This window comes from Pan troglodytes, chromosome 20, assembly GCF_028858775.2.
Source record: "Pan troglodytes isolate AG18354 chromosome 20, NHGRI_mPanTro3-v2.0_pri, whole genome shotgun sequence".
Lineage (NCBI taxonomy): Eukaryota > Metazoa > Chordata > Mammalia > Primates > Hominidae > Pan > Pan troglodytes.
In genome coordinates this window covers 50,446,493-50,470,373 of record NC_072418.2, presented here as the reverse complement: position 1 = coordinate 50,470,373, position 23,881 = coordinate 50,446,493, and the positions used below count along the sequence as shown (strand labels likewise).

Here is a 23,881-nt window from a genome sequence, read left to right as displayed (position 1 = left end):
AGAAGAACCTGGTTTGCATGTTAATTCAGTCATTCAGCATTCACTGAGCCCCTCTGTGCCAGGCCCTGTGCTGGGTGGTGCTGGGGACACAGAGGTGACCACAATAGCCTGGGCCCTGCCTCCCAGGGCTCCTAGTCCAGTGGAGGAGACAGGCCTGTCCCCAGACAGTGACAACCCAGAGTAGGCAGAGCTGGGAGCAGAGGGAGCCCAGAGAGTTCCCAGGGGGCTCCTGACCCAGCCTGAGGAGGTAAGGGAGGGCTTCCTGGAGGAGGAGGTATGGGATCTGAGACCTAGAGGATGAGGAGGAGTAGGGCTGGCAGAGCGGAGAGGAGATTTTGTGGAGGTGAGAGAGAGCATGGTGAGTTACGAGTGATCAGTCTCGTAGGGCTTGTCTCTGCAGCCTGTACTGGAGGACCCCCTACTGAAGAAGCTCCTGCTGGACTCGGGGACACAGTCCATGGACCTGAAGGTCCCCTGAGTCAGTGGCTGGGTCATTTCGGTGCTTGTCATTTGGGTGGAGCAGCATTTCTTTCTTCACCGTCACACTGTATCTCTGGGGATCTCTCTCTTTTTAAGGGCCAGTCATCTTAATGATTGAGGCTGTTCTCACACAGAGTCAGGGGCTCTGCTGGGGCAGTGGGTGCAGGAGAAGGCTGCAGCCGGATCATCGCCAGGCTCAGTACGTCAGGTCTGGCTCAGGTGTGGCCAGCCTCCTTCGCCGGGTGTGCATTTCCTAGTTTCCTGTCTCTGGCCGGTCTCCTTTTCCTGCTCTCTTTCCATCCTGGAGATGGAGTGGTGCAGTAGGTGGCTTCAGGCGAACACCTGTGGTTCTAAACTTCTTCAGGGACAAGAGAAAGACGGGGAGGAGCGAGACAGCAAGGAGAGCAGCCAGCAGAGAAAGCGGAAGAAGCGGCCCCCACCCAAGGGGCTGTTCATCCCTCCTCCACCCTCCACGGCTGGGGAGCCTGGCCCTGCAGGATGCCACCAGAGCCGCCTGCGGTCGCCCATGTTCCTGGTGGACTGCCTCCTGAAGGGCTTATTCCAGTGCTCCCCCTACACACCACCCCCAATGCTCAGCCCCATCCGGGAGGGCTCTGGGGTGTACTTCAACACCCTCTGTTCCACGTCCACTCAGGCCAGCCCTGACCAGCTCATCAGCTCCATGCTCGGTGAGTGAGGCTGGGGCACTCACTCTGTGATCCCAGGGTGGATTGCCTGCGGACCACAGCCACTCTACCTTGTAGCATTGGGTTCAGTGATTGTCTCCTGCCTGGGTGTACCTAGTCTGAGGGTTCCTTTGCTATTCAGATGCGCCCCAGGACTGATCTAAGTGCCTTCTAGTGCATAGAATTTTACAGCCCGAAAGAAAACTTAGAGGCCATTTAGCCTGACCATGCTTCTGCCTGCCCTTCTGTGTCATTTTCTTTTTCTTTTTTGAGGCAGGGTCTTGCTCTGTCACCCAGGCTGGAGTGCAGTGGCTTGATCACAGCTCACTGCAGCCTCGATCTCCTGGTCTCAAGAGATCCTCCAGCCTCAGACTCCCAAATAGTTGGGACTACAGGTGCGCATCACCACACCTGGCTAATTTTTTATTTTTCTTAGAGATGGGGTCTTGCTATGTTGTCCAGGCTGGTCTCGAGCTCCTGGACTTGTGATTTTGCTGCCTTGACCTCCCAAAGTACTGGCATTAAATGTGTGAGCCACCCTGTCCAGTCTGTGTCATTTCCTTTTTTTTTTTTTTTTGAGACAGAGTATCACTCTGTCACCCAGGCCAGAGTGCAGTGGCGTGATCTTGGCTGACTGAAACCTCCAACTCCCAAGTTCAAGCAATTCTCCTGCCTCAGCCTCCCAAGTAGCTGGGACTACAGGCGTGCGCCATCATGCCTGGCTAATTTTTGTATTTTTAGTAGAGATGGGATTTCACCATGTTGGCCAGGCTGGTCTCGAGCTCCTGACTTCCAGTGATCCACCCTCCTCAGCCTCCCAAAGTGCTGGGATTACAGGTGTGAGCCACTGTGCCTGGCCTGGCCTATGTAATTTTCCTAACAGATTTATTGAGCTGTACTTCACATACCATGCAAATCACCCATTTAGAGTATGCAGTGATTTTTAGGATATTCACAAGGCCGTGCAACTATCACATAGTCTTAATTTTAGAGCACGCTTAGCATCCCCAGAAGAAGCCAGAGCTCATTAGCAGTGACTCCGCCCATATCCCCACAGTCCCCTCTTCCCCCAGCCTGGGCACCCACTCATCTGCCTTCTCTCTTTGGATTTGCCTATTCAGGACATTTCATGTAAGTAGAATCATACAATATGCAGCCTTTTGTGTCTAGTTTATTTCACTTGGCATGTTTTCAGAGTCCCTTCATATTGTAGTGCATATCAGTGCTCAATTCCTTTTTATGGCCGAACATTTTTCCCTTGTACAGATGGGCCCCATTTTGTTTATTTATCAGTTGATGGACATTTGGGTTGTTTCCACTTTGGGCTATTATGAATAATGCTGCCATAAACATTCATATAGAAATTTTGGGGGTTTTTTTGGGAGACAAGGTCTCACTCTTGTCACCCAGGCTGGAGTGCAGTTGTATGATCACAGCTCACTGCAGCTTCAACCTCCTGGGCTCAACTGATCCTTCTGCTTCGGCCCAGAGTAGCTGGGCCTACAGGCATGCACCCCCATGCCTGGCTAACTTTTTGTAATTGTTTTTATGTAGGGAGGGGGGTCTTGCCATGTTGCCCAGACTGGTCTCAAACTCTGAGGTGGGCCAGGCATGGTGGTTCATGCCTGTAATCCTAGCACTTTGGGAGGCTGGGGCGGGTGGATCACCTAAGGTCAGGAGTTCGAGACCAGGCTGGCCAACATGGCAAAACCTCGTCTCTACTAAAAATATAAAAATTAGACGAGCATGGTGGCGGGTGCCTATAATCCTGGCCACTCAGGAGGCTGAGGCAGGAGAATCGCTTGAACTGAGGGTGCAGTGTTGGGAACAGGCCCCCCAAAATCTGGCCATAAACTGGCCCCAAAACTGGCCATAAACAAAATCTCTGCAGCACTGTGACATGTTCATAATGGCCATGACACCCACGCTGGAAGGTTGTGGGTTTACCGGAATGAAGGCAAGGAACACCTGGCCGACCCAGGGCAGAAAACTGCTTAAAGGCGTTCTTAAACCACAAACAATAGCATGAGCGATCTGTGCCTTAAGGACATGCACCTGCTGCAGATAACTAGCCAGACCTATCCCTATATTTTGGCCCATCCCTTTGTTTCCTGTAAGGAATACTTTTAATTGATCTATAATCTATAGAAACAATGCTTATCACTGGCTTGCTGTCAATAAATATGTGGGTAAATCTCTGTTCAGGGCTCTTAGCTCTGAAAGCTGTGAGACCCCTGATTTCCCACTCCACTCCTCTATATTTCTGTGTGTGTCTTTAATTCCTCTAGCGCCGCTGGGTTAGGGTCTCCCCGATCGAGCTGGTCTCGGCAGCGGAGGTTGCAGTAAGCCGAGACCATGCCATTCACTTCAGCCTGGGTGAAAGAGCTAAATTTGGTCTCAAAAAAAAAAAAACAACTCTGGGGTGAAACAGTCCTCCTGCATTGGCCTTCCAAAGTGCTGGGATTAGAGGCCTGAGCCACCACACCCAGCCTTATGTATAGGTTTTTGTGTGGATTTATGTTCTCAGCTCTCTTGGGTAGATAACTAGGAGTGTAGTGCTGGGTCATATGGTAACTCCATATTTAACTGTTTACAAACTGCCGGATTGTTTTCCAAAATGGCTGGGCCACTTTAAATTTCCAGTAGCAGTATATGAACATTTTCATTTCTCCTCCTTCTTGTCAACACTTGTTATTGTCTATCTTTTTAAGTATAACCATCCTAGTAGGTGTAAAGTGGTCCTTTTGCAGGACAAACATTTCTAATTTTCATGAAGCCCAATTTCCTTTCTTTTGTTATTTGTTCTTGTGGTGTTATATGTGAAGATTTGCCTGACCCAAGTCATGCAGAGTCACTCTTGTTTCCCTGTAAGAGTTTTGTAATTTTGGGCCGGGCGTGGTGGCTCACGCCTGTAATGCCAGCACTTTGGGAAGCTGAGGTGGGCGGATCACAAGGTCAGGAGCTCAAGACCAGCCTGGCCAACTTGGTGAAATCCCGTCTCTACTAAAAATACAAAAGAATTAGCCGGGTGTGGTGGCAGGCACTGTAATCCCAGCTACTCAGGAGGCTGAGACAGAGAATCGCTTGAACCCGGGAGGCGGAGGTTGCAGTGAGCCAGGATGGCACCACTGCACTCCAGCCTGGGCAACAGAAAAAAAAAAAAAAGAGCTTTGTAATTTTGACTCTTAGGTTTAGGTCTGTAATCAATTTGAAGATAACTTTTATATATTACATGAGGTAAAGGTCCAAATTCATTTTTTTGCATGTGTATATCCAGTTCTTCCAGCAGCATTTTTTGAAGACTTCCCATTGAATTGACTCAGCACAATTCATTGTTAGAAATCAATTGACCATAAACATGTGGGTGTATTTCTGGGTGTTCAATTCTATTGAATTGATCTGTATACTTATCCTTATGCCAGTATCACACTGTTTTGATTACTGTAGCTTTTAACTTTTGTTTCTTTGTTTTGGGGGGGTGGTTTGGAGGGGTTTTTTTTTGAGACAGAGTCTTGCTGTGTCACCCCAGCTGGAGTGCAGTGGCATGATCTCGGCTCACTGCAGCCTCTAACTCCCAAGTTAGCCTCCCACTTCAGCCTCCCGAGTAGCTGGGATTACAGGGGTACACCACCACACCAGGCTAATTTTTGTATTTTTAGTAGAGACGGGGTTTTGTTATGTTAGCCAGGCTGGTCTTGAACTCCTGACTTCAGGTGATCCGCCCGCCTCGGCCTCCCAAAGTGCTGGGATTACAGGCGTGAGCCACCACATCAGGCCTTTTTCTTTAGATATTTCTTTCTGTCTCTTTCTCCTTTCCATCTGGTACTCCTGTTACATGTAGCTGCTGTACTTAATGGTATCCCACATTTCTCTGAGGCTCTCTTTATTTTTCTCTTTGTTCTTCGGATTCCATAGTCTCTATTGATCTGTCTTCAAGTTTACAGATTATTTTCTTCCTGTCAACTCAAACCTATTGAGCCCCATTTTGGTTATTTTATTATTTTCCTCAACAGCTTCACTTGCCAATATTTTACTTTCTAACCCCAGAATTCCCATTTGGTTCTCTCTTTTTAATAATTTCTACCTCTTAATGATATTCTGTCTATGATGAGAAATTGTCATTATACCTTCCTTTAATTCTTTAAGCATGGGAGCTGACAGGAGAGGCAGCCCCTGTCTGGGCTGCACCTACCTGGAATAGAACCCTTGGAGCTGGGAGCTGGCTGGGTAAGGGAGCAGGTCACAGCTCAGATGCAACAGCCTCTTGTTCTTACCAATATTCAGTTGATTATTTTTTATTTTTTATTTTTTTGAGATGGAATCTCACTCTGTTGCCCAGGCGGGAGCACAGTGGCACAGTCTCGGCTCACTCTGCCTCCCAGGTTCAAGTGATTCCTGCCTCATCCTCCCAAGTAGCTGGGATTACAGGCACATTCCACCACGCCCAGCCAATTTTTGTATTTTTAGTAGAGATGGGTTTTTGCCATGTTGGCCAGGCTGGTCTTGAACTCCTGACCTCAAGTGATCCGCCCACCTCAGTGTCCCAAAGTGCTGGGATTACAGGCGTGAGCCACCCCACCCGGCCTAGTTGATTTTTTTAAATGAATATTTCTCCAAGTGCTGAATGACCTTAGGACAATTTCCAGAGACTTTAGTGTGCTGTTTTTATATATACATATACTTGTCATGAGTTAATTTGTTAGAGTTCCTTCCTCTACCTTTTCTGAAGTGCTGCCCTCTCCCATGGGATTTTTTTTTTATTTATTTTTATTTTTTTTATTTTTATTTTTATTTTTTTTGAGATGGAGTCTCGCTCTGTCGCCCAGGCTGGAGTGCAGTGGCAAAATCTCAGCTCACCGCAAGCTCCGCCTCCTGGGTTCACGCCATTCTTCTGTCTCAGCCTCCCGAGTAGCTGGGACTACAGGCACCCACTACCACGCCCAGCTACTTTTTTTTGTATTTTAAGTAGGAACAGGGTTTCACTGTGTGTTAGCCAGGATGGTCTTGATCTCCTGACCTTGTGATCCTCCCACCTCAGCCTCCCAAAGTGCTGGGATTACAGGCGTGAACCACTGCGCCCGGCCAACCCATGGGATCTTAAAGACCCTGCTTTCAGCTGCGTCCACACAGGCAGGCAGAGGACCCTGTCGGTTACCTGCTGTCTGTCTTCTTGAGCCTTTTCACTCTGTGCTTTCTAGATCAAGTGGATGGGTCCTTTGGCATCTGTGTGGTGAAGGATGACACCAAGATCAGCATTGAGCCGTAAGTTGGGTCCTTTCCAGTGAAGCTGCTTTTACCCCACCTTGAGTTCTAGTGTCACTTTTCCCAAGGGTTCCTTCTTCCCATGGTGGGGTTCAGGTTTACTCACATAGGCTCCCTAGGCGTGAAGCGGTAGATTTTTCCAAATATATGTAGGAAGATCCCCCAATATTATTCCTTCTACCTATATATATATATGAAAATCCCCCCAAATTATTCCTTCTAGAAATATATATGTGGCACATGGGGACAGAATGCCCTGGACCTTGGGGTTCCAGGTAGAATTGGTGATGGCACAGAGTGGGACTCAAGCATGCCTGAGGGATGTGGCTGGATGGCTGTGGTGTGGACGTAGACACATGCCGGGTGTCAGCTTGTACCTCCCCTGCCTTGACCCTGAGAGAGAAATGTGGCAATGAAGGAAAACAGAGGAAGGGAGGAAGTGTCCCTGCAGAAGTTTCTGAAATGTCTGTGTGCGTCTGTCGGGAACAGCACGTACCTGATGCACCTGAGACAGCAGAGGGTTTCCATGGAGCAGGCTGTGGCCCAAGAGCAGGGCATACAGAGCGTCTCCATTTCACTTCCCATCTCAGTCATGTTTGTACGTCTCCCTTATCTGTGTGTGGCCTCATTTCAGACATATCAATATAGGAAGCCGGTTTCAGGCAGAGATCCCGGAACTCCAGGAGAGATCCCTGGCTGGAATTGACGAGCATGTAGCTTCTTTGGTCTGGAAGCCATGGGGAGATATGATGATCAACTCAGAGACACAGGATAGAGGTGGCTGAGGCTTTGGGGCTAAATTCCTAAGGGCCCTTCTTCCCCCTCCATTTCCAGGGTGTTTTTCCTCCTAGGTCTGGAACTCCTGACCGCTAGATCCAGGAAGCAGTGTCCCCTGGGCGTGGGAGGGAGCTGGCTCTTGGCCAGTGTTGCTTCTTCCCTGCTGCACTCTCCCTCCCCTACCTCTTTTGTCACATGGTGGCTGGTCAGGCCATCAAGAGTGGGTGCTGGGGACAGGGTTCTGCTCTTCCTCCTTGTCCCTCCCTGAGATGCAGGAGAGAGAAGGGGAAGGCACCCCCTCTCTGCTGTCTCTCGGGAAAGGTTCCTCCCTAACACCTGATGACTCCTGTGTGCCTCCTCTTCCTCATGTCCTTCTTGGAAACAGTGACTGAGCTCTGCAATGTGGCATGCTCCAGCGTGATGCCAGGAGGGGGCACCAACCTGGAGCTCGCTCTGCACTGCCTGCACGAGGCTCAGGGCAACGTTCAGGTGAGGAACAGCAAGGGGACCCTCCCTGCTTTCCTGGGGCCCAGGGTTCTAGGTGCATGTGACGTGCTGTCTGCTTGGGGGTTCAGAGCAGATGGAAGCTGGAAGAAGGCCGCCCATCCTCCTCCACAGCGGCTTTGGGATTGCAGTGGTCCTTGTGCACGGACTGTAGGGGAATGCTAAGACATGGGCCCAATTCATAGCTACTTGTCTGGGGCAACAACCAAGCGCAGGGGTTCCTCTGAGATCTCAGGGGGCACTGGAGAAGGGAAGCCCCAAAGACCCAGCTCAGGCCCTGCATTCATCTACTTAATTCCTTGAGTTTTAGCTTTCAATTGAAAACTTATATATACAAACCTCTGATGCAACATAAATGCCTCTACCTACTCCAAGGACCCCCCCCCCTCACAATTCTGGGTGTTAGAAAGTATATTAAAAGTCTAACTGTGAGGAGCGGGAGAGCAAGAGCCACATTGCCTGTGTTAAGGATCTAAGAGTCATGCCATGGTCTTGCTTTTCACCAACCTGAGAGGCAGTGTCTGGCATATAGCAGGTCCTCAGCAGAGTGGCAGTACATATTTATTGGGTACCTGCTGGTTGCCTGTACTGTAGGCACTGGGGCCAGGGCCAGCTGAGGGGCTCCACGCTTGGTTTAATGCTCTGCTGTCTCTGTCTTGAAATTCTTGGCCAGGCGCGGTGGCTCACGCCTGTAATCCCAGCATTTTGGGAGGCCGAGACGGGTGGATCACCTGAGCTCAGGAGTTCGAGACCAGCCTGGACAACATGGTAAAACCCCATCTCTACTAAAAATAAAAAAATTAGCCAGGCATGGTGGTGGGCGCCTGTAATCCCAGCTACTTGGGAAGCTGAGGCAGGAGAATTGCTTGAACCTGGGAGGTGGAGTGCAGTTGCAGTGAGCCGAGATCGCACCACTGCACTCCAGCCTGGGCAACAGAGTGAGACTCCGTCTCAAAAAAGAAAAAAAAAGGAAAGGAAATTCTTAATACTTTTTAAACAAGGAGTCCTGCATCTTCATTTTGCAGTGGGCCCCACAAATTATGCAAACCCTGCAATGATGGCTTACACTAGTGATTGAGATAAAATCCCTGCCCTCAGGGGGCTTACATTTTAGGAAAGTCAAATTGTTAGCTAGGCCAGGCGCATGGCTCACGCCTGTAATCCCAGCACTTTGAGAGGCCAAGGCGGGGGTGGATCACCTGAGGTCGTGAGTTCGAGACCAGCCTGGCTAACATGGTAAAATCCCGTCTCTACTAAAAATACAAAAAAAAAAAAAAAAAAAAAAAAAAAAAATTAGCAGGGAGTGGTGGCAGATACCTGTAGTCCCAGCTAGTTGGGAGGCTGAGGCAGGAGAATCACTTGAATTGGGGAGGTGGAGGCTGCAGTGAGCCAAGATCATGCCACTGCACTCCAGCCTGGGTGACAGAGCAAGACTCTGTCTCAAAAAAAAAAAAAAAAAACAAAATTGTTAGCTAGCTGGGTACAGTGGTACCCACCTGTATTCCTGGCTACTTAGGAGGCAGAGGCTGAAGGAGCCCAGAAATTGGAGCTCAGCCTGGACAACATAGTGAGACCTCATCTTTAAAAATAAAATGTTTTCAATTGTTAGCTATTGACTAGTGCTATGAAGAAAATAAAAATGGGGCCCTACGCAAGGGTCATACTCCTCAAAATGCCAGTCCCTGAGGGAGTAAGGAGCTTGTGCCAGAATAAATCCACACACAGTCTCCTTCGTCAAGATAGGCTTGCTGTGAAAAAATAACTTCAGCTGCATTCAGTGGTGTGCCTGGTGACACGGTTGATGCACGCACAGACAGTTCACAGGCTGGTGGTCCATCCAGGGCAACTTTGAATAGCCCTGGGACAGGCAGTGTCTTTAGGGACAGCCGCAAGTGTTTTTCAGATGAATGGGAGGATGCCGGTGGTCCTCTTCCCCCACCTGGTCCTGGGCAGCCTGTCGCTCCTCTTGTTCCAGGTCGCCCTGGAGACTCTCCTGCTCCGAGGGCCCCACAAGCCACGGACACACCTGCTCGCTGACTATCGCTACACAGGTGACGGGGAAAGGCTGCTGGGCTGGTTTGGCCCAGCTGAGACCCCTATGAATCGGCCAGCTCTGTTGCAAGCTCTGCCCCTGCCTCCTGGAGTTCTCCTTGGGGCCTTTGCCTGCCTTTCAGGAGGGCCTGTCCTTGTCAGGATGACTCAGTGGGCGCCACATTCTGCTAGTGGGATCCTGCTTCGCCCTTTCCCAGTGGTTTCCTTATGGACTCTGCCCAGCTGGAAGGGGAATGATCATGGCCAGGGGAAGGGAAGATGGGCTTAGGTTCAGTGGTTGAACCCATCAGCTCTGGAAACAGGATGCCAGGGCCCCCACCTGCCTTTAGCAAGCGACTGAAGCCTCAGTTGCCACATCTGTTAAGTGGGGCTAGTAGTGGTCCCTCCCTTCTGGAGACTTTTTGAGTTTTTTATGAGATTGGCACATAATTGGTACTCAGTAATGGCAGCTATAAAAGGGAAGGTGGTCTGCATTTCAGCCATGGCTGTGGTCCCAGGACCAATGGCCTTCCCCCTGTCGGCTGTGTTCTTTGATAGGTTCAGACGTCTGGACCCCTATAGAGAAGAGGCTTTTTAAGAAGGCGTTCTATGCCCACAAGAAGGACTTCTACTTGATACACAAGATGGTAAAGTGAATGTGGGCTGGTGTCCAAGGCCCTGCCTCACACAGCTGAGACAAGCTAGAGCTGCAGGGCTGGTCGGGGGTCGGAGGGCCCCACCCTCACCTGCCTGTGGCAGCACTCTTACTGTAGACAGTTTACAATGTCAAAAAGCCATCCTCATGAACAGCTCCAGATGGTACAGACCTGCATCACCTGCACAGAACAGTCTTCCATGCCCCTCCCCGCAGTCCTACTTCTGCTTGGCAACCTCTGTTACCTATTCCACCAAGCAACAGGCATTTCTGTCTGTACAAATTTTATATATATAGGTATGCATGTACTTTAAAAAAGATAAGGGCCGGCCATGGTGGCTTACGCCTGTAATCCCAACACTTTGGGTGGCCAAGGCGGGAGGATCACTTGAGGTCAGGAGTTCAAGACCAGCCTGGCCAACATGGTGAAACCCTGTCTCTACTAAAAATACAAAAATTAGCCGGGCATGGTGGTGAGTGCCTGTAATCCCAACTAGTTAGGAGGCTGAGGCATGAGAATCGTTTGAACCTGGGAGGCAGAGGTTGCAGTGAGTGGGGATTGTGCCACTGCACTCCAGGCTGGGCAACAGAGTAGGACTCTGTCTCTTTTTTTTTTTTTTTTTTTTTGAGACGGAGTTTGGCTCTTGTTGCCCAGGGTGGAGTGCAGTGGCGCAATCTTGGCTCACCGCAACCTCCGCCTCCCGGGTTCAAGCGATTCTCCTGCCTCAGCCTTCCGAGTAGCTGGGATTACAGGCATGCGCCACCATGCCCGGCTAATTTTGTATTTTTTAGTAGAGATGGGGTTTCTCTATGTTGGTCAGGCTGGTCTCGAACTCCCGACCTCAGGTCATCCACCTGCCTCAGCCTCCCAAAGTGCTGGGATTATAGGCTTGAGCCACTGCGCCCGGCCCAGGACTCTTTCTCAAAAAAAAAAAAAAAAAAAAGGGCCTGGCGTGGTGGTTTATGCCTGTAATCCCAGCACTTTGGGAGGCCGAGGCATGTGGATCACCTGAGGTTGGGAGTTCGAGACCAGCCTGACCAACATGGAGAAACCCTGTCTCTACTAAAAATACAAAATTAGCTGGCCGTGGTGGCACATGCCTGTAATCCCAGCTACTCGGGAGGCTGAGACAGGAGAATCGCTTGAACCCGGGAAGCGGAGGTTGCGGTGAGCCAAGATCTCGCCACTGCACTCCAGCCTGGACAACAAGAGTGAAACTCCGTCTCAAAAAAAGAAAAAAAGGATGAGGTCAGGCGCAGTGGCTCACGCCTGTAATCCTAGCACTTTGGGAGGCCAAGGTGGGAGGATTGCTTGAGGCTAGGAGTTCAAGACCAGCCTGGGCAATATAGTGAGACCTTGTCTCTACAAAAAAGTTAAAAACTAGCCTAGCATGGTGCCGCGTGCTTGTGGTCCCAGCTACTCGGGAGGCTGAGGTGGGAGGATTGCTTGAGCATGGGAGGTGAAGGCTGCAATGAGCCAAGATTGCGCCACTGCACTCCAGCCTGGGCGACAAGATGAGACTCTCCCCACCCTGAAAAAAGCCAAAGGATGAGATCTCACTGCATATAATGTCCTGCTGCTTATTTTCTGTTCTAAAAAAAAAACGATGTACACAAAATTGCACATAATTGCAGTATAATAAGATTTGCTAAGTTTTGACATATTGATAGTATACCTGGGAAACCATCACCACAGTCAAGATAATGAGCATGTCCCTCAGCCCTGAATCTCCTCCTGCCACATAGTAATCACTCCCCATTGCACCCCCTGTCCTCAGGCAGCACTGATCTGCCAGGGCACTGTAAATTCGTTTTCATTTCCTAGAGTTTGCTATAAATGGAGTAGTCACACAGTATGGACTCTACTTGGTCCAGCTTCTCACACTCAGCATCATGATTTTGAGTTCATCCATGTTCCATGTATTGATAGGTCTCCCCTTTTCACTGCTGAATAGTATTCCACTGGGTGGATGTACCACGGTTTAAGGAATCATTTGCCTGTTGGTGGACATTTGAGTGGTTTCCAGTTTGGGATGACTATAAATAAATTCGTTATGAACATTCAGGTACCAGTCTTGGTATGGACATGTACTTTGTTTTCTAGAGGAGTAAATACCAGGAATGGAATGACTTAGTAGGTGTATGCTTAACTTTTTAAGAAACCGCCAAACAATTTTCCAAAGTAGTTGTATCATTTCACATTCCTACCGGCAGGAAATGAGATTTCTAGTTGCTCCACAAACTCGCTAGCCCTGGGTAGGGCCGGTCCTTTTAATTCCAGCCATTCTCATGACAGTGTGGTGGCATCGCATTGTGTTTCCTTCACAACTGACGATGCTGAGCATCTTTTCATGGGCCTGTTTGCTGTCTGTATGCCTTCTTTGATGAGGTGTCTGTTCATATCTCTTGCATATGTTTTTATTGAGATGTCTGTGTTTTCTTTTCTTTCTTTCTTTCTTTTTTTTTTTGAGATGGAGTCTCACTCTGTTGCCTAGGCTGGAATGCAGTGGCGCAATCCATGCTCACTGCAACCTCTGTCTCCCAGGTTCAAGTGATGCTCCTGCCTTAGCTTCCTGAGTAGCTGGGATTACAGGCGCCTGCTACCACGCCTGGCTAATTTTTGTATTTTTAGTAGGGACGGGGTTTTGCTATGTTGACCAGGCTGGTCTCGAACTCCCAACCTCAGGTGATCTGCCCACCTTGGCCTCCCAAAGTGCTGGGATTACAGGCATGAGCCACCGCGCCCAGCCGGCTGTGTTTTTATTATTGAGTTGCAGCAGTTCTTTATTGATTCAGGACACATCATTTATCGAGATCCATGCTTTGTGAATGTTTTCTCCCAATCTGTAGCTTTTTAATCTCTTAACAATGTCTTTTAAAGAAAAATTTTGTCATTTTGATGAAGTCATTTATTAATTTTTCTTTTATGGACTGTGCTTTTGGTGTTGTATCTAAGAATTCTTTGCCTAACCCAACCACAAAGATTTTCCCCTTGTTTTCTCTAGAAGTTTTTTTTTTGTGAGACGGAGTCTCGCTCTGTCGCCCAGACTGGAGTGCAGTGGCGAGATCTTGGCTCACTGCAAGCTACGCCTTCCAGGTTCATGCCATTCTCCTGCCTCAGCCTCCCGAGTAGCTGGGACTACAGGCACATGCCACCACCATGCCTGCCTAATTTTTTGTATTTTTAGTAGAGACGGGGTTTCACCGTGTTAACCAGGATGGTCTCTATCTCCTGACCTCGTGATCTGCCCGCGTTGGCCTCCCAAAGTGCTGGGATTACAGGCGTGAGCCACCTCGCCCGGCCTTCTCTAGAAGTTTTATAGTTTTAGGTTTTACAATTAGGTTTACAATTCAGTTTGTGTTAATTTTTGTATATGGTGTAAAGTATGAGTTAAAGTTCATTTTTTGCATGTGGATATTCATTTGTACCTTTTGTTGAAAAGACAAAAAAATGTAATACCATACTGTTTTTACTACTGTAGCTTTCTAAGTCTTGAAATCATGTATTACCGTATGAACTTTCTAAGTAGCTTATCCATTTTTACCAAAAAAAAAAAAAAAAAAAAAACCTGCTAGGATTTTTATTGGTACTGCATTGGCTCTATAGGCCAATTGAGGAGAGTTGACTTTTTTTTTTTTGGAGACAGAGTTTCACTCTCATTGCCCAGGCTGGAGTGCAGTGGCGTGCTCTTCACTCACTGCAACCTCCACCTCCCGGGTTCAAGCGATTCTTGTACTTCAGCCTCCCGAGTAGCTGGGATTACAGGTGCGCACAACCACACCTGGCTAACTTTTGTATTTTTAGTAGAGACAGGGTTTCACCATGTTGGCCAGGCTGATCTTGAACTCCTGACCTCAGGTGATCCACCTGCCTCAGCCTCCCAAAGTGCTGGGATTACAGGCGTGAGCCACCGCACCCAGCCAAGGAGAGTTGACATTCTAACAACATTCAGTTTCCGACTCATGAACAGGGGCTGTGTCTCTATGCATCATCTTTAATTTCTCTTAGCAGTGTTTTGAAGGTTTTATTGGTTCTTATTTCTTTTAAGATCTAGGATCTCACTCTGTCGCCCAAGCTGGAGTACAGGGGTGTGATCATAGTTCACTGCACCCTTTGACCTCCTGGGCTCAAGTGATCCTCCAGCTTTGAGTAGCTGGGACTACAGGTGTGTGCAATCACACCTAGCTCTGGTATAACTCTTTTTTTTTTTTTTTTTTATTTAGACGGAGTCTCGCTATGTCACCCAGTCTGGAGTGCAGTGGTACGATCTCAGCTCACTGTAACCTCCACCTCCTGGGTTCAAGCGATTCTGCTGCCTCAGCCTCCTGAGTAGCTGGGATTACAGGTGCATGCCACCACACCTGGCTAAATTTTTTGTATTTTTAGTAGAGATGGGGTTTCCCCATGTTGGCCAGGGTGGTCTCTCAAACTCCTGACCTCAGGTGATCCTCCTGCCTCAGCCTCCCAAAGTGTTGGGATTACAAGTGAGCCACCGCGCCTGGCCTCTGGCATAACTCTTTGAACATATATTAAACAGTTATGGTAACCTTTCATGTCCTTCCCTGCTCATTCTAACACCTGTGTCTGTGGTGGGTTGACTTTGATAGATTGGGTTTTCTCCTCCTGATGTGCCGTGTTATCCTGCGTCTTTGCGTGCATGGTGATTTTCACCAGATCACGGGCATTGTGAATGTTAGCTGTTGGATGCTGGATATTTTTGCAGCCTTATAAATATTCTTGAATTTTGTTCTGGGACACAGTTGCATTTAGATTCAGTTTTAGATTTTTTAGATGGGACCAGCATAGCTCTTCTCTAAGGCTGATTATTTCTCCTTACTGAGGCAAGACTGTGTCACTGCCCTACCCAGTGCCCCCTGCATCATAAAGTTTCCCACTCTGGCTGTGGGAACGGGCACTCTTCCTGGCCCTGTAGGAGCAGCACACACTTTCCCCTCTCATCCTTTTGGATGGCTCTTTGCCCAGCTTTGGCTGGTCTCTTCCCATGCATGTGCTGGGCAGTCTTTGGCTGAGTTCTTGGGGGAAATTTGCTCCCCATCTCTGGAATGTTCTGTGTGTAGCTCTCTCCTCTCCCATCCTCTGTCCTGTGGGCTCTACCGCCGTGGTCTCCGGAGGCACTGTGCTCCACCTCAGCTCCCTAAGTCCTGCTGGGTTCTGCCTAAATTGCCCCTGCCTGGGTGGTGGCCTGGAAACACAAGTTGATAAGCTGGAGCGGTGGCAGCTTGCTTCCTGTCAGGGTTCAGCCCTTTGTTGAATGATGCCTGGTGTCTTGCCAAACATTGTTTATATTTTGACTCTGTGTTTTCATTGTTTTGGACGAGAGGGTAAATCTGGTTCTGTTGCTCCATCTTGTTCAGAAGCAGAAGTCCAACTTTTTTTTAAACTTAGTGATGTCTCTTAGGCAGAGTTTGTGCTGTTTTGACTCCTCGTTTGTGAATACTCACAAAGCTGAAAAACATTTGGGTGGAGAATGTCTTTTCTGGAGTTCGCTCAATAGCCAATTTAATTTCCCGAGAAATTTTCTTCCTAGAGCAATTAAACTTTTCCTTTTTTTTTTTTTTTTTTTTAAAAGAGACGCTCTCCGGGCGCGGTGGCTCACGCCTGTAATCCCAGCACTTTAGGAGGCTGAGGCAGGTAGATCACAAGGTCAGGAGTTCGAGACCAGCCTGGCCAATAAGGTGAAACCCCGTCTCTACTAAAAACACAAAAAATAGCTGGGCATGGTGGTGCGCGCCTATAGTCCCAGCTACTCGGGAGGCTGAGGCAGAGGAATTGCTTGAACCTGGGAGGTGGAGGTTGCAGTGAAAAAAAAAAAGATACTCGCTCTGGAGTACCGTGACACTATCATAGCTCACTGCTGGCCGGGTGCGGTGGTTCAGGCCTGTAATCCCAGCACTTTGGGAGGTCGGGGCAGGCAGATCACCTGAGGTCAGGAGTTCAAGACCAGCCTGGCCAACATGGTGAAACCCTGTCTCTACAAAGATACAAAAATTAGGTGGGCATGATGGAGGGTACCTATAATCCCAGCTACTCAGGAGGCTGAGGCAGGAGAATCACTTGGACCCGGGAGGCGGAGGTTGAAGTGAGCCAAGATCGTGCCATTGCACTCCAGCCTGGGCGACAGAGCGAGATTCTGTCTCAAAAAAAAAAAAAAAAAAGGCTCACTGCAGCCTTGAACACCTGGGCTCAAGCGATCATCTCGCCTCAGCATCTTAAGTAGCTGGGACCACAGGCATGCACCACCATGACTGGCTAATTTTTTAAAAATTCTGTAGAGATGGGGTCTTGCTATGTTGCCCAGGCTGGTCTCGAACTCCTGACCTCAAGTCGTCCTCCTGCCTCAGCCTCTCAAAGTGCTGGGATTACAGGCGTGAGCCACCAAGCCCAGCTTCCCTTTTGTTTTTAACAGAAGTTATTTTTAGTGGGATCCTTTCTTAGTGGAGGAACGGGAAAATAATCCCCTAGGTTCACACTGTGCACTCAAAACCTCCCCTTCTTCTAGAGTGGGTCACTTCCTGCCAAGACTTTAGAGGCTCTGCCTAGCTGTTGTAATGTCTGTGTGGTATTCTGCCTGCAGAGAGCATTCCGATTTATTAGCATGATGTCACAGTTGGCGTCCCTGGTGCGACCTTTGTGCCCATCTTCCTTAGGAAAGAATTCCTGAGCTGGAATGGCTGCTCAGAGTGTGCAGGCTTAGGTACTGGTGGCTACTATGTGGCTCCAGTTTGAAGGCCCTCGTCCCCAGGAAGGATTTTGTGGTCCTGTGCCTTTGTGGTCAGTGGTAACGCCAAGCCAAAGGAAGAGGTGCTTCCGGAGGGCTTTCCAAAGGAGGCGGCCGGCCCAATGGCAAGGTCACACTCCCAGGGCCCGCGTGGCACGGCCACAGCCTGCTTGTTTTCTTTCACTAGATCCAGACAAAGACCGTAGCTCAGTGCGTTGAGTATTATTACATCTGGAAAAAAATGATCAAGTTTGACTGTGGCCGAGCCCCAGGGCTAGAAAAGAGGGTCAAGAGAGAGCCGGAGGAAGTGGAAAGGACAGAGGAAAAGGTAGAGGAACCAGGGCTGTGTCGGGAGCTCTTCTCTCCTCCCAGTGCCTGCTACCCGTTGAGTTGGAGGGTGGGGTCAGAGGGCGGGGGTGCTCCTGATGGAAGGGTTTTCCTGCAGGAGACACGTATGCCCCCAGCTCTGTGTCTCTCTTACAGCGAGACAGGTCAGCACCCTTATGTCACTTTTGCTCCCTCTGCAGGTCCCATGCAGCCCTCAGGAGAGACCCAGCCACCATCCAACTCCCGAGTTAAAGACCAAGAGTTATAGGAGGGAGTCCATCCTCAGCTCCAGCCCAAATGCAGGCTCCAAGCGGACCCCCGAGCTGTTGGGAAGTGCAGAGAGCCAGGGCATTTTTCCATGCAGAGAGTGTGAAAGGTACCCAGCTTTCTCCTGGAAACACTCCCAGGGCTCCCAGCCTCAGCCCCTGTGATCCCTTCCTCCCTGCTCTGACCCCATGTCCTCTGGTGACTCCTCAGGGTGTTTGACAAGATCAAGAGTCGAAATGCCCATATGAAGCGGCACCGCCTTCAGGACCACGTGGAGCCCATCATCAGGGTGAAGTGGCCAGTGAAGCCCTTCCAGCTAAAGGAAGAGGAGCTAGGAGCTGACATCGGCCCCCTGCAGTGGTGACTCCCGTGGCAGCAAGTCCGAATGGGGCCTCCAGTGCTGCCCCTCCTCCCTTCGGCCTCTCCAGGGCGTTTGGGGCACCCTTCTGCCTCCCCCCACCCTCCCTGTCCCCCGTTGGCCAACCTGCCTGCAAACATGGAGGGCATTTGGCCACAGATAGGCAGGAGGAGCTCAGTTGTCGGACAGCTATGCAGTCCCTGTCCGGTGGCGCTGGAGGCTCCACTCTCCTTAGGTTCATAGTCTCTCCCCTTCTTTCCCTTCCACTTCTAGAGCAGGGAGGCTTGGGGAGGGGAAAATTTAGCTCTGGGTAGCTCTTAAATCTTAGCCTCAGTTGTGGGGTTTGGTTTCATGTGTTAGATAAGGCCAAGACTTAGAGAATCAGTGGGAAAAAACCTTGAGATCTCCAACACGCTGGGCCCCTCCCTGGGGCGGGGACTCTACCTTCCAGATTCAGTCCCTAGTCTTGCGATGAATTCTGCATTGTTCAGTGTTTTTTGTACATGTCAACTCGTAAATCTGATTAAATTGGGTTCTTGAGCTGCTGTCTTTGACTTCCCTGCCTATTGATCCAATAAAGGCTTAGGAACCCCACCACGTGTAAGGGCAGGGGGTGAGTCAGCTGTGGCCTGCCCTGGGGGCTGGGGGCCTTGGGGAGAACACGGGCATGTTGATTTGGACATTCATTCAGCAAACATCTACGAAGCACCTGCTGTAGAATGCACTGGACATTGCCAATCCGTACAACAGGGATAGTGAAGCAAGAGAGGCCCTTTTCCTCACGGACCTTCTCTTGTAGGAGCAGGAAGGTAGCAGTAATAAGCAAACAAGGTGATTTTAGGTCATGATACTGGAAATGCTTTTGACTGTAACAGAAGAGTTGGTGTTGATTTAAACAATCATGGAGTTTGGCTGTCCCAGTGGGGGCTCAGCCTTGAAATCAGGGACCCCTGGCAGGGGCAGGGGCAGGGGCAGAACCAGGGCTCCAGCAGAGGCGAGAATAACCTCGAACCAAAATCCAGACCGGCAGGGGGCGGAGGGGGGGAAAGAAGAGAAAACAGCCCCCCTCCCTGCCTCCCTTTTTAAGAGTGAGGAAAACTTTTAACAGCTCCCAGCAGATGCCCGTATGTCTCATTGAGCCTGTGTTCGCTTCTAAACTGATCCCTGTTAGTGAGAAGGGAAATGACCACAGTTAGCCTAGACCACTCAAGATGCAGCTCCATGGCCAGGTGCAGTGGCTCTCTCCAGTAATCCCAGCACTTTGGGAGGCCAAGGCGGGCGGATCATGAGGTCAAGAGATCAAGACCATTGTGGCCAACATGGTGAAACCCCATTTCTCCTAAAAATACAAAAATTAGCTGGGTGTGGTGCCACATGACTATAATCCCAGTGACTTGGGAGGCTGAGGTAGGAAAATCGCTTGAACCTGGGAGGTGGAGGTTGCAGTGAACCAAGATTGCGTCACTGCATTTTGGCCTGGTAGAGGAAGACTCCGTCAGAAAGAAAGAAAGAAAAGAAAGGTAGGCTCCGCAGTGGCTCACACCTGTAATCCCAGCACTTTGGGAGGTCAAGGTAGGTGGATCATTTGAGGTCAGGAGTTTGAGACCAGCCTGGCCAACATGGTGAAACTCCGTCTCTACTAAAAATGCAAAAAAATTAGCCAGGCATGATGGTGAACACCTGTAGTCCCAGTTACTCAGGAGGCTGAGGCAGGAGAATCACTTGAACCTGGGAGGTGGAGGTTGCAGTGGGCCAAGATCGCGCCACTGCACTCCAGCCTGGGCGACAGAGTTGTCAGTGGCTCACACATCAGTGGGAGGTGGTCAAGGAAAGGACAGATCAAGGCCAGCAAGGCAGGTTTGAGCCTGAGCAGCTGTAGTTGATGCCATTAGCTCAGATGGGGAATTGACTGCAGAGGATTGATTGCATCAGGGTGTGATCGTGTCTATGATAGGGTGAGCCATGTTCTGAAGAGCTGGGAAAGTAGACGGCAGCGTGAGAAGGTTTCACAGAGGGCCCACCTATCAGCTAAGGCTTAAAGATTGGCTGGGAGTGGGGCAGAGGTGGACGCTGAGTTTGAAGCAGTTGGAACACTGCAGTTAAGGGAAAGGTTTCAGGTGTCAGATGAACCTCAATTCCATCCTGGCTCCTCTTACCTCCTTGTAAACTAGGGTGAATCACTTTCCCTGTGGGAGCCTCAGTTTTCTCAATCTGTAAAATGGGATGAAAATTGCCCCTCCTCAACCCCCGCAACCTATCAGTTAAATAAAATGTAAATTATGGCCAGGCATGGTGGCTTATGCCTGTAATGCCAGCACTTTGGAAGTCCAAGGTGGGCGGATCACTTGAGGTCAGGAGCTCGAGACCAGCATGGCCAACATGGTGAAACCCCATCTCTACTAAAAATATAAAATACAAAAATTAGCCAGGTGTGGTGGTACATGACTATAATCCCAGCTACTTGGGTGGCTAAGGCACAAGAATTGCTTGAATCCAGAGGCAGAGGTTGCAGTGAGCAGAGATCATGCCACTGCACTCCAGCCTGGGCAACAGAGCGAGACTCCATGTCAAAATAAATAAATAAATAGAAATAAAATGTAAATTAAGCACTTGGGAGGGTGCACCATAAGAACTGAATGGCTACTAGTTAACAAGCTCTCATGTGATTGATAATATTGTTTGGATCCCATCCTAAATAAATCCAATGAACTCTGGAAATGGAAAAAAATTCCCTGGTTGAAAAGGCTGAGGGGTTATATTATCTGTTGCTGCATGACAAATTACCCTGAAATGGAACAGCTTAAACAGAAGCTTTTACATAGTGTTGCTTTGACAGACACGGAACCAAAACCGCTTGTGGTAATCCAGGCTCACCCCCACCTGCTCTGTGGTCAGGACACAGTGGCAACCACAAGTAGGTGGTCCAGGCAAATCTATTCATGTATGAAGAGAGTTGGGGGAAGGCTTCTCATGCCTTGCTCGGCTCAGCCAACCCCCTAGATAATAGCGGTTTCTCAAACTGTGGTCCCGGGATTATCTGCATCCTAATTTTACTTTTTTTTTTTTTTTTGAGATGAGACAGGGTCTCACTCTGTCGTCCAGGTTGGAGTGCAGTGGCACAGTCATAGCTCACTGCAGCCTCAAACTCCTGGGGTCAAACAATCCTCCCACCTCAGCCTCCCAAGGAGTAATTAAAAATTTTTTAATTTTGTGGAGATAGGATCTTGCTTTTTGCCTAGGTTGGTCCTTAACTCCTAGGCTCAAGTGGTCCTCCCGCCTTGGTCTCCCAGAGTGTTGGGATTACAGGCATGAACCACCGGGTCTGGCTGCATCCTAATTATATAGGGTTCTGTTTTTTAAAAATGCAGATTCCTGTGACCCACCACAGACTCAGAATTGGAACCATTGTGGGTAAGGCCTTGGAAACTGTTTTATTTAAAGAAGATTTTTAGGATAGTTTTAGATTTGTAGAAAAACTGCAATGACAGCAAAAAAAATTCCCACATACCCCAGTTTCCCCTATGATTAACATCTTATATTAGAATGGTACATTTATTACCATGAATGAACCAGTATGGCACAATATTATTAACTAAACTTCATAGTTTATTTAGATTTCCTTAGTGTTTTTGTTTGTTTTGAGATGGAGTCTCACTCTGTCACCCAGGCTGTAGCACAGTGGCACAATCTCGGCTCACCACAACCTCCACCTCCTGGGTTCAAGCAATTCTGCTTCAGCCTCCCGAGTAGCTGGGACTATAGGCGCCCGCCACCAGGCCCAGCTAATGTTTGTATTTTTAGTAGAGACAGTGTTTCTCCATGTTAGCCAGGCTGGTCTGGAACTCCTGACCTCAGGTGATCCACCCGCCTCAGCCTCTCAAAGTGGTGGGATTACAGGTATGAGCCATCGCACCCGACCAATTTCCTTGGTTTTTTAACTCAATGCCCTTCTGTTATAGGATCCCACTGAAGGTAAGACATTACATTTAGCAGTCATGTCTCCTTGGCTGTGATAGTTTCTCAGGCTTTCCTTGTTTTGATGACTTGACAGTGTTATTTGTTTGAGACGGAGTCTGCCTCTTGTCCCCTAGGCTGGAGTGCAGTGAGGCAATCTCCGCTCACTGCAACCTCCGCCTCCAGGGTACAAGTGATCCTCCTGCCTCAGCCTCCCAAGTAGCTGTGATTACAGGCATGCACCACCTCACCGGGCTAAGTTTTTTGTATTTTCAGTAGCGACGGGGTTTCCCCATGTTGGACAGGCTGGTCTCGAACTCCTGGCCTCAAGTGATCCTCCTGCCTTGGCCTCCCAAAGTACCAGGACTACAGGTGTGACACACTGCACCCACCAACAGTTTTGAGGAGTACTGGGCAAGTATTTTGGAGGATGTGGCTCAACTGGAATTTGTCTAGTGTTTTTTTCATGATTAGATTGAAAGATCCCAGAAGTAAAGAGCCATTTTAATCACATGACTTATCAATGTTGAGGTTAACCTCAATCACCTAGATGTCAATGTCAGGTTTCTCCACTGTAAATTTAGTCTTTTTCTCCCCTTTCTTGTACCCTCTTCTTTGAAAGGAAGTCACTATGCACAGTCCATACTTACAGAATGGGGAGGTATCCTTCACATTCTTGAGAGCAGAGTATCTACACAGATTATTTGGAATTCTTCTGCACAAACTATTTGTCTATTCTCCCCCCTTTATTTATTTGTTCTATATTCATCTATATGACCATAGGCTCATGGATACTTTATGTTTGGGATTATAATCCAATACTACTTTATTTTGATGCTCAAATTGTTCCAGCTTTGGCCATTGGGAGTTCTTTCAGTTGGCTCCTTTGGCATACCCCCTAATTTTGTGTGTGAGCACACGTGTGGAATACTTCCTTCCTTTCTGGCACTACAAAGTTATACTGAGGTGAGCTATGATTGTGCTGCTGCACTCCAGCCTGGGCGACAGACCGAGACCCTGTCTCCAAAACCAACAACCCAAAGAGTGAGACCCTGTCTCAGAAACCAGCAACTCAATTTTCTGGGACAGCAGGAGGTGTGTTTGAGCCTGAACTTTTTTTTTTTAGAGACAGAGTCTTGCTATGTTGCCCAAGGCGGGACTTGAACTAGACTCAAACTCCTGGGCCCAAGCGATCCTCCCGCCTCCCGAGTAGCTGGGATTATAGGCACGAGATACCGCGCCCATCTTCGAATCTGAATTTTTTTTTTAACACGCTCTCTTCAGCTATTTTTTTTTTTTTTTTTATTCTGAGACTAAGTCTCACTCTGTCGCCCAGGCTGGAGTGCAGTGGCACGATCTCGGCCCACTGCAACCTCCACCTCCCCGGTTCAAGTGATTCTCCTCTCTCAGCCTCCTCAGTAGCTGGGATTACAGGAGTGTGCCACCACACCCGGTTAATATTTGTATTTTAGTAGAGCGGGGTTTCGCCATGTTGGCCGGGCTGGTCTCAAACTCATGACCTCAAGTGATCCGCCCGCCTCGGCCTCCCAAAGTGCTGGGATTACAGGCGTAAGCCACCGTGCCCGGCCCTCTTCAGCTATTTTTTATGAAACCAGAGTTAGAGAACCTCTTAAGTTTTTGTTTGCAGTCTCTCTTCACCGGTCTCCCCAAAGCAGTTCCAGTACTGGCCGGCAGAGGGAGCAAGAAAAAGCAGAACGGTTTCCTTTTCCCACAAACGCCTTTCCAAGTGAAGAAACGGGCGAGACCAGCCGCGGGGGCGGGACTAAGCTCTGCGCAGAACTGTCAAACCCGGGCGTGGGCTCGGAGCTGTCACGTGAGT

The 23,881-nt window shown here is 49.1% G+C and overlaps 1 protein-coding gene across 8 annotated transcripts in view; it reads left to right on the top strand.

The window, feature by feature from the left end:
* The window catches only part of ZNF541 (zinc finger protein 541), a 52,766-nt gene extending 34,139 nt beyond the window's left edge, over positions 1-18,627 (top strand). For 5 of the 8 annotated variants that reach the window (XM_063800801.1, XM_016936348.3, XM_054674194.2 and 2 more), the window contains 9 exons: positions 845-1,169; positions 6,365-6,428; positions 7,063-7,205; positions 7,591-7,694; positions 9,685-9,760; positions 10,299-10,387; positions 17,323-17,463; positions 17,663-17,838; positions 17,940-18,627. In XM_063800801.1, the coding sequence (XP_063656871.1) occupies positions 845-1,169; positions 6,365-6,428; positions 7,063-7,205; positions 7,591-7,694; positions 9,685-9,760; positions 10,299-10,387; positions 17,323-17,463; positions 17,663-17,838; positions 17,940-18,093 (1,272 nt within the window). In that variant the 3' untranslated portion in view covers positions 18,094-18,627. Of the gene's footprint in view, positions 1-844; positions 1,170-6,364; positions 6,429-6,651; positions 6,940-7,062; positions 7,206-7,590; positions 7,695-9,684; positions 9,761-10,298; positions 10,388-17,322; positions 17,464-17,662; positions 17,839-17,939 lie in introns of those variants that run through there. The other 3 variants (XM_063800802.1, XM_054674193.2, XM_009435937.5) reach the window with 2 other exon arrangements.
* The last annotated feature ends 5,254 nt before the right edge of the window (positions 18,628-23,881 follow it).